The 10,260-nt window shown below is 43.6% G+C and overlaps 1 protein-coding gene across 2 annotated transcripts in view; it reads left to right on the forward strand.

Moving 5' to 3' along the window:
- esrrga (estrogen-related receptor gamma a) overlaps window positions 1-3,818 on the forward strand; it is a 37,829-nt gene extending 34,011 nt beyond the window's left edge. For both annotated transcript variants that reach the window (XM_080849578.1, XM_080849579.1), the window contains exon 4: window positions 3,474-3,818. In XM_080849578.1, coding sequence (XP_080705704.1) covers window positions 3,474-3,718 — 245 coding nt within the window. In that variant the 3' untranslated portion in view covers window positions 3,719-3,818. The remainder of the gene's footprint in view (window positions 1-3,473) is intronic.
- Window positions 3,819-10,260: the final 6,442 nt, after the last annotated feature.

Below are 10,260 nucleotides of genomic sequence, written 5' to 3' on the forward strand. Positions count from 1 at the left end.
TGTGTACATGTGTGTGTTACATACCCACCCTCACGTCTTCTACACGGAGCCGCGTGTGTCTCATGTGTGTGTACATGTGTGTGTTTCATACCCACCCTCACGTCTTCTACACGGACCCGAGTGTGTCTCTTTGTGTGTGTACATGTGTGTGTTACATACCCACCCTCACGTCTTCTACACGGAGCCGCATGTGCCTGATGTGTGTGTACATGTGTGTGTTTCATGTGTGTGTACATGTGTGTGTTTCATACCCACCCTCACGTCTTCTACACGGACCCGAGTGTGTCTCATGTGTGTGTACATGTGTGTGTTACATACCCACCCTCACGTCTTCTACATGTGTGTGTCTCATGTGTGTATACATGCGTGCGTTTCATCCCCACCCTCACGCTGTCCTCAGCTTGGGCTTCCATTGATTCTCATTCCAATATGACACTTTTGGAGCGCACGCGTTTGTGAATGGGCCATTTGTGGCGCCGTTTGTGTGGTTGCGTTATGGTTAGGGAGGGCTCTTGGAGATGACGGGCTGGCTTGTTATTGTGGGGGGGTGTCTTCCTCCGACACATTCACACACTCACACACACACACACATACACACACACACACACACACGTGCACGCCTGGCAGCACCCCTCCATTGATCTCTGCATGATATAATTGTCAGGAGACTGGCGGTGTGCATACTAATTTGTGCATTACATGCGATAGATACTCTGCGTGCCTGCGTGTGTGTGTGTGTGTGTGTGTGTGTGTGTGTGTGTATACTTGCATATTTCCCCCTATTCTTTATCTACTGATTATAGACTGAGCTAATCTTATGCAGATGCTGGAATTCCTGTATCCATTTGCTTTTGCATCAATTTATTTTATAAATATATTAATTTGGCATTATATTACGGTGTTTTAGAAAGCTGGATTTTACTCCAAATATTATCATACTATCAGATATGATTTTTTTTGTATTAATACATCATGACTGAAATATTTTTACTAGGATTCCCAGAAAAAAAAAACTGTTTTTTCCCCGTGGGAGTGTGTCAGTGTGTGTGTGTGTGTGTATGTGTGTTTCTGTAAAGCATACCAACAGCAAGAAATCTATTTTAAAGAGAAGGGACCTGAGTTGTCCCTGCGTAGACAGTGAGATATGGCTTTTGCCCGAATCCTTGGCTTTTCCGGCGCGTCCCGTCCGTCCGGCCGTGATACTTAGATTGATAGCACTGCTGGCTCGGCATCCTTCATGGAAAGGCGCGCGGGTAAGCACTTTTCCTGCGAGGGATTTCTGCCGGATCACAGGTCACTCCTCGGCTGCCCAGGGCCCAGGTGACTGATGCTCCGGAGCGCGCCTGCGGAATTCTAGATAGCGCAGTCGGAACCCGGAAACGCATGGGTTAGAATATTGAGCCGGGGAGGCGCGCGTGGCTGAACCCCCCACCCCACCCCCGAGGACCGAGCTGAACCCTGGCCCTAGGAGAGACTGGAGTGGCCCTCGAGCTCTGCTGGGGCCTCTTACTTATCAATACTTGACCCTCCGATTATTATTTAACAAGTATGTATGCATCGATCGCCAGTGAGGGATTGATTGTAGTCCTCGTGCCAAAGGCCAGTGTGCGTGTGTGTGTGTGTGTGTGTGTGTGTGTGTGTGTGTGTTTGGAAATCCATCCCAGGAGAGACAAGCCAGATGGACGTGGCACAGGCCATGGATTTCTCTTTTCCTGCTAGTTTGAAAAATGCCTGTGAATGTAGTGCACAGGCACGCGGGGGTGTGTGTACGTACACACAACACACACAACACACACAACACATGCACATACACTAAACACACACACACACACACACACAGACACTACACACAACACACATGCATACTCACACACATGCAGTTTCATGTTGACACACTCACAAATCAATACACATTATAGGCAAACAAATTCACATTGTAGACATCAATAGAAATATGCACAAATTTAAAAGCGTATATGTTAATACAAATTCTTTCAGCACCTTTGAGGGAGTGAGCCGTTGTGTCTCTGGCCTTGGTGTGTGTTCAGCTGAAGCCCACAAGCTGTCACTGTCTCGGCGTGTCTCTGTCTCTGTCTCTGTCTCTTGTCACCGTCGGATGTAAAAGCACTGTTAATGATTGAATATGCAAATGGCTGCGTTTGACATTTCCCTCAGACAATGGCGGGTCGGGCTGAGACATTGTTCAGTGTGGGGTAAAGCCCCTCTCCCCTCTCCCCCCGCTCGCTCGATGAAGAACGGCCGGCTGTGCCACGTCCGTTGTCATATCAATTCTCATCCCAACACTGCGTCCGCTTGTCCCCGCATTCATCAGCGGCCCGAAGGGGGACGTGTAAACATGCGCTCGGGAACGACTCGGCCCGTTAATGTGCACGCGAGCCTCCTGTCACGGAAAAATGAGCTCCGGGCCGCAGCGCTCGATGGCCGCAGCCGCTCCTGCTTAAATGGGAGTGATTTTTCAGAGGGGGAGGCAGTCACACACACACACACACACACACACACACACACACGCACACACACAGCAGTCAACAGAGGGTTTATTCTGTGGTCAGTGCAATTAGTATAAATCTGCTGCAGTTGTCTGACTACATCAGTGCAAACCGTACTCCTTCAGATATCTCTCTACTCTTTAAGATATTTAATGTATGTTTGTTTACCGGTATGGGGCCCTGCCATTTCTGATGGTCAGTAAAGTGTGTGTGTGTGTGTGTTAGTGGGTGTGTTTGTGTGTGTGTGTGTGTGTGTGTGTGTGTGTGGGGGGCCCTGTCATTTCTGATGGGCAGTAAAGTGCTCCTCCTTTCTTTCTTCCTACCCATGTGGAGGTGCAGAATATAATGGCTGAATGGGAGAAGTTTGTTGTATTAGCTTATAGCACACTTCAGAGGCGATGGCCATGTAGACGTGGTGTTGCTAAGCTTAATAACTAAACGCGTGTTCTGTGTGTGTTTACGTTAATAACTAAACGCGTGTTCTGTGTGTGTTCTCTCTGACGTTAATAACTAAACGCGTGTTCTGTGTGTGTTTACGTTAATAACTAAACGCGTGTTCTTTGTGTGTTCTCTCTGACGTTAATAACTAAACGCGTGTTCTGTGTGTGTTTACGTTAATAACTAAACGCGTGTTCTTTGTGTTTTCTCTCTGACGTTAATAACTAAACGCGTGTTCTGTGTGTGTTCTCTCTGACGTTAATAACTAAACGCGTGTTCTGTGTGTGTTCTCTCCTCCAGACTCCGTGCACATAGAGGACGTTAATAACTAAACGAGTGTTCTGTGTGTGTTTATAGAGGACGTTAATAACTAAACGCGTGTTCTGTGTGTGTTCTCTCTGACGTTAATAACTAAACGCGTGTTCTGTGTGTGTTCTCTCTGACGTTAATAACTAAACGCGTGTTCTGTGTGTGTTTTAGAGGACGTTAATAACTAAACGAGTGTTCTGTGTGTGTTCTCTCCTTCAGACTCCATGCACATAGAGGACGGGGAGGCGGTGCAGAAGCTGCAGGACGTGTTGCACGAGGCCCTGCAGGACTTCGAGGCGCTGCAGCACAGCGAGGACCCGCGCCGGGCCGGCAAGCTGCTCATGACCCTCCCTCTGCTGCGGCAGACCTCCCAGAAGGCCGTGCAGCACTTCTACAGCATCAAACAAGACGGGAAAGTCCCTATGCACAAACTCTTCCTGGAGCTCCTGGAGGCCAAGGTCTGACTCCGCCCCTCCCGGCACAGACCCCTCCCCCAGACAAGAGAGAGGTGGGAGGGACTTGTCCCAGACTCCACCCCCCCCTTCTTCTCCCCCAATCACCGGGCAGACGGTGAAGCCCTCTGCTAGCGTCCGCCGGTGGGACCTTTGTCTATAAACTGTAATGAATAATGACAAGAAGCATAACCCTAACGGTACTCTTAACTATTGATGATGACTATACCTATGACAATGACTTTAACGTGTGATCACTGAGAGAGAGAGAGAGAAAAAATTTAAATTAAAATCAACAAAACAAAACAAAATGGAAAAAAAAAACAAAGAGACTGCTCAAGTTGTTTAGCAGTGGGACTTTGAACCAACTTTCAACAACTTCTCAGATTCTAATGCAGTTTTTTGTGCTATGGAGACATTTTGTTTTGACAAATTTTCCACAAAGATTTCTGGAGCCGTGAAGAGAGCTGCCCTGCCAAAGGAATGAGGTCCACACAGTGGACACGTGCAAACACCCCCCCCCCCCCCCCCCGCCCACACACACACACACCCAGTAACCCCCCCGTCTGATGCTAGTGGAAAGGACGCCAGTGGGGCATGAACCCATTCCTCATAGCAGTGTCCGTCCCAGTCTATATTCAAAGTGCAGTATTAAAACACTAATAATGTCATTGCAGAGGTCAAAAAGTGGTGGCCAAACTGAGATTTCTTTCTTCTTGTTTTAAGATGCTGCTCACGTGTTGTTTCTCTCATATATATATATATATATATATATAGATCTGTGGCAGCCATTTTGATTCCTGGATCTTTTTTTTTTTTTTTTTTTTAAGTCTTCCAAAATACTTCTGGCACTTTTTAGTGATTTCATTCTTTTGATTTCAGGGAATAAAGCCGAAGATTTATTCACTTATGAAATTTGACACCAGAGGTACTGCAGTCAACAAAGAACAGACTTATTATAACTTATTTATTATTATTTTAGTTTATTTTCTCCTATTTTTATTATAATAGTGGGTGTACATATAATGATAGGATTATCATGCAAGGTTTTGTTTATATTATGTTAATAATTGTCCATATATGATTTTTCTATGAGCTTTACCACTTGCAGCAATTGCAGATGACTCGTGACAACTGCTATTTTCTCCAAGCAATAGACGTTTAAACATGAAGGTGCATATGTATGCAAGCTATATGTCTGTGCCAGTTTGTGTGGAATGGTCCCTTGATTCCAGAAGCTTGACCTTTTCTGTCAGTCCTTGCCAATACTGTTAGATGATGAATTCACTGCGAAAGTGAGATAGTCGTAGAAAGGAGGACGTACACATACCCTCCCCTTTGTTTACCAGAAGTATCAACAAAAACAAACAAACAACCATAAAACAAACAGCTTTTGCAATCCAAACTCACCGGGAATCCGAATCCAGAGGTATCAAAAATAGCACTTCGTGGAAGATTACTCAACCTAGTGCAGAGAGAAGCGGTAACCCAGCTTTGACATACCATCCACTGCAACAGACAGGGATACCAGCGTCCACACTGAGGCTGTGGGTCGCTAGGCTACTTCAAAATGGCAACTTTGTACAGTTGAAAGGCTGAGAGACTAAGCAAGTAGATTCCATTATCCATTAGAACAAACCAGGCAGTATTTGTAAAGGGGTTTCCTCCTGAACCTTCATAAACATTGTATATTGTATATGAACAGATTATAAATCTAACCTAAGACATTTTATTGGAACAAAATGAAAAAAAAAAAAAACGATACAAAAAAAAAAAGAAAAAAAATGTAGTTCAGCTTCTTGATGTTTCATGTCTGCTGTGCTTTTCTTTTTCCAAAAAGAGATCTTTTATTTCCTTTTTAGCCTCCCTTCTGTTACATTCAAAGATGTTGTTGTGTACTTCTCGTGGTGATTGCAGTAGTCGTGCTGTATGCTTTTTTTAGACACAGGGTAGACGTAGAGACAATACTGGATGTAAGAACCCTCAGGAGACCATGGCGGCACGTTCTCAAATAACTTTCTGGTAAAAGACTCTTCCTAGGTACTGCTAGATGAACAGACCCAAGATCAATATAATCTCTACTGACGTATAAGTGAATAACAGTTATTTAAAGGAAGGAACAAACATATATAAAAAGGGATAATTTGTGTAACTCTTTCTTGTAGACTAACAATGTATATCTTAGGTTAAAAGGAGAAAAAAAAAAACATTTGAGTACTGCGGAACAGTAGCAGAATTTTTTTAAACAAACTCGCTGTACATACGGCCCTCCATGCTTTAACAACTCAGTTGTTATATTAACTTTAACTCTTTGAGGTTGCAAAGGGAAAAAAATACTTTTTTTTTTTTGGTTTTGTTTGTTTTTTGGTGTAAAACCAATTTCCAAACGTATCGCTTTAAAAACTTTGTGTGCTTAATAAAATGAAGGGGAAAAAAAGAAAAAAGAAAAAGAAACAGATCATTTTTCAAGTACACTGGACAAACGGTGGTGGGAGGGGATGGGGGGTTTTTGATTTCATTTTTTCTTCAGTCTTGTTCTCTAAATGCTGTGTATCTATCACTAGCTATACAGACCTATATATAGATAGGGGGTTGGGAGAGGTATCTGTTATGTGATTCTAGACTTAATCATCCATAGAAACCCATAAGATGGTCGATACCTGGATGGCTCCAGCCTTGTGCAAAATGTTGGCAATATTTACATACACAACTCCTGGCTGTAAGGTGCTGATTTTACTTTTGTGTTTTTTTTTTTTTTAATTTCTTTATATTTTTCTGTCTTTATGAAATGATATTAAAAACAACATATACCAGACAATTAAGGGGATGAAAGATATAACAAAGAGTCTCTCAACAGCGATTTAAGCTGAATTTAATTTGAAACTGTATAGTAGTTTTAGGAGACAAAAGCAATTGAAGATTTCGATCTTCCAAGCCACGTAACGTCCTCGAATATAACAGCCAGCAGTCAGTCTCAGCCTGCTTCAAACTCTTTCCATCCTGGGAGGCACCAATTTGTCATATAAACCTGAGGACTACGCAGTTACCATAAGGCACCGATTCGTCATGTATACCTGAGGACTACGCAGTTACCATAAGCGCAACACATAGCATTACCGAGCTCAATTTTTTTGTAAAAGTTGTGACCATATATAATAATAATAATGTTGGACAGCATTACAACTCTTTATCAGCTTAAATCATTCTGAGAAGGTTTTGCTATGTGTCTTTCAACACCTTACTCACGTATACCAATATAGAAAGAGACGTGTAAAGTAGAGTAGCCATACCTACGATTTTTTCCAACATATTTTCTTATTTAAAGCAATATGAGTGCGCCACCTCCAGCTGTCGCACCTCATGTTTCAATTAGATCAAAATGCTGTATTTATTGGGAGTATTTTGCAATTAAGGAATAGTAGGACACCGATATGAAGATGTACAAAACAACTGCTATTTTTTATTCTAGAAGAGGCTACGGGTGTCTGGGGTTCTTCTGTATGCATCAGTATGTCTACCTGCTAAAGGGGTTTCGGAGCAGAATTGACATGCCTCTTTTGGGAGATACCGAGGAAAGCGAGAGAGAGAGAGAGAGCGAGAGAGAGAAGGGGAGATAAAGAGGTGAAACAAGAAAGGAGGGAAGCATTTTTTAATGCTTAAAAATACACTTAAAATAACGACAATAACGAAAAATTTCAACCCAGGAGTTGCTGAACAGCCCGTAGGGAGAACCATGTGTGTAGTTCTAGATGTGCTCCACATCTGTAAAACGATTAACTGTATATTTTTGTGGTGTGAATCATACGGTGTGCTCCAGCAATATGTCCATTTGTGTAAATGTATTTATTTTACATTGTATATACTGTTCAATGCAAAAAGAGAGACCTATGGTTCTGTAACTACGATCAGTTCAGATGTGTAACTCCAATTATGCCTTTCAGGATGATGGTAGAGCAATATTAAACATGCTTCCAGTTTTGACCTCTCTCTCCCTGGTGTGTTTATTTCACTTTGATGGTGCACACACACACACACACACACACACACACACACACACACACACACACACACACACACACACACACACACACACACACACACACACACACACACACATCTATATGTTGTCTATCTACATTGCATTGCACAACAGACATTACTTGTTTTTTTAACTGTTTCTCAGAAGATTTAAAAATGAAAAGCATATCACTTTATGCTTCCATAAAAGTTTTCTGTGCACACTTATAATAATAATTTGTCCCTGTAATTCCGGTATATCACAATTATAAAACAAAATATACTACAGTATCTTTTACTGCAATTTCATCAGAGTAAAAACTATTAACAATATTATATTTAGTAAAATTATAGTAGCAACGTTGTTGAAGCTTTAGTAAAAGATACTCATTTATTAACACTGTAATGACTCCATGGCGGTTCGCGCTCAAATAAAACATTCTGTCAAGTGGTTAGGAACATAACATGATTAATGTTATCACTTAGAATCTTATCTTGAGCCAGCAGTAAAGGAATTTGTGAATACTACACATCCCACTTTTCCATATGAATACTACATACTGCTTTTCTATATGAATACTACATACTGCTTTTCTATATGAATACTACAAATCCTGCTTTTCTATATGAATACTACACATCCCACTTTTCTATATGAATACTACACATCCCACTTTTCTATATGAATACTACACATCCCGCTTTTCCATACGGATGCTACACATCCTGCTTTTCCATATGAATGGCCTCGCTTCGGACGGCTTCGCTCAGTTTAGCCAGTTGACCAAGCACAGCCTAGGTTAGCATTAGCATCCTAGCACAGCCTAGGTTAGCATTAGCATCCTAGCACAGCCTAGGTTAGCATTAGCTTCATATGTGTCATACAACGCAGACAGCCCAGACAGCCAAGCGCTGGATGATGGCGCAGCCAATCACTCAAGAGATGTCAGTTTGGAGGCGGGCCTGGCACGGTTTGGCCCTACTCCAGCGAGAGCCCAAAACCAGTGTGGCATGGCCCAGTTTGGCGCTGTTGAACTTGTAATGGAAACGCAAATATGTTTGGGAGGTCCCGGCTCGGCACCGCCCAAAAGTGGCATTGGATAAACCCCAACAGAGGGCCCAAAACCCGGTAAAACCCCTAGCCTTGAGTGAACCCCAACTGAACCCGCTGTTGAACCCCTAGCCTTGAGTGAACCCCAACTGAACCCGCTGTTGAACCCCTAGCCTTGAGTGAACCCCAACTGAACCCGGTGTTGAACCCCTAGCCTTGAGTGAACCCCAACTGAACCCGCTGTTGAACCCCTAGCCTTGAGTGAACCCCAACTGAACCCGGTGTTGAACCCCTAGCCTTGAGTGAACCCCAACTGAACCCGGTGTTGAACCCCTAGTCTTGAGTGAACCCCAACTGAACCCGGTGTTGAACCCCTAGTCTTGAGTGAACCCCAACTGAACCCGGTGTTGAACCCCTAGCCTTGAGTGAACCCCAACTGAACCCGGTGTTACGACCCGGCGGGTCTCCTTCCTTGGAGGCTCCGCCCCTTTTCTACTGCTGGTCTGCTGTCTGTCTCCTGCAGGGTGATGAGTACAGGTGTGATGGCTTTGGAGTAAATTGGCTTCGCCATAAGAGGGCCGGCTCTGGCGTGATGTCGCTCGCTCTCATTCTCCTACCAGCTCGGACGGGAGAGCTCGTTGGGAGCTCTGCCGAACTTGTTGCCCTTCTGGGGATCTCGCCTCCTTTGTCTTCGTCGCCTTATGTTTTGTTTATCCATTTACCCCTAGACACATCTTGCATTACACTTTACTTTTATACACTATGCTGATCTTTTATACTATTTATGTCAATAAATGTCTAAAACGTAACGCTACGGTGTGGTCTCCTCTATGTTAGGTCTGCTTTGAGCCAAGCGGCCTTAACACCGGTGTTGAACCCCTAGCCTTGAGTGAACCCCAACTGAACCCGCTGTTGAACCCCTAGCCTGTTCTTTACTTAAGGTAAACACACTAAAGGTAAACACATATGCACCCCCACCCCCCCCACCCCCAACCGTCATACACAGAGCATACACACACACACACCTCCCAACAGACAGAACATACACATGCAAACAACCACACACACATACACACACAAATAACCCCTAACACACGTACTCATACACACGCACATGTGCGCACACACACACACACATCAATATATAAATATATATATTATTAATTTGTCTATATTTGTATATATACTTTGTCAACAGCTGATGTAAGATATGCCCCCATCTCTTAGTTAATGCAGCTTTCCTCACAAGAGCAGGCCCATAACACTCCCATAATCCATAAGCTGTGTGTGTGTGTGTGTCTGTGTGTGTGTGTCTGTGTGCGTGTGTGACTGCGTGTTTGTGTGACTGTGTGTGTGTGTGTGTGTTTGTTACACAGACAAAAGAACACAAAGTCTTCTCAGGTTATGAATTATAATTTTGACAAGATGCGGTTCAATAGAACAGGCAGTAGAACAGGCCGTGTGTGTGTGTGTGTGTGTGTGTGTG

The sequence above is a fragment of the Sprattus sprattus genome (assembly GCF_963457725.1).
Source record: "Sprattus sprattus genome assembly, chromosome: 13".
Classification (NCBI taxonomy): Eukaryota; Metazoa; Chordata; class Actinopteri; order Clupeiformes; family Clupeidae; genus Sprattus; species Sprattus sprattus.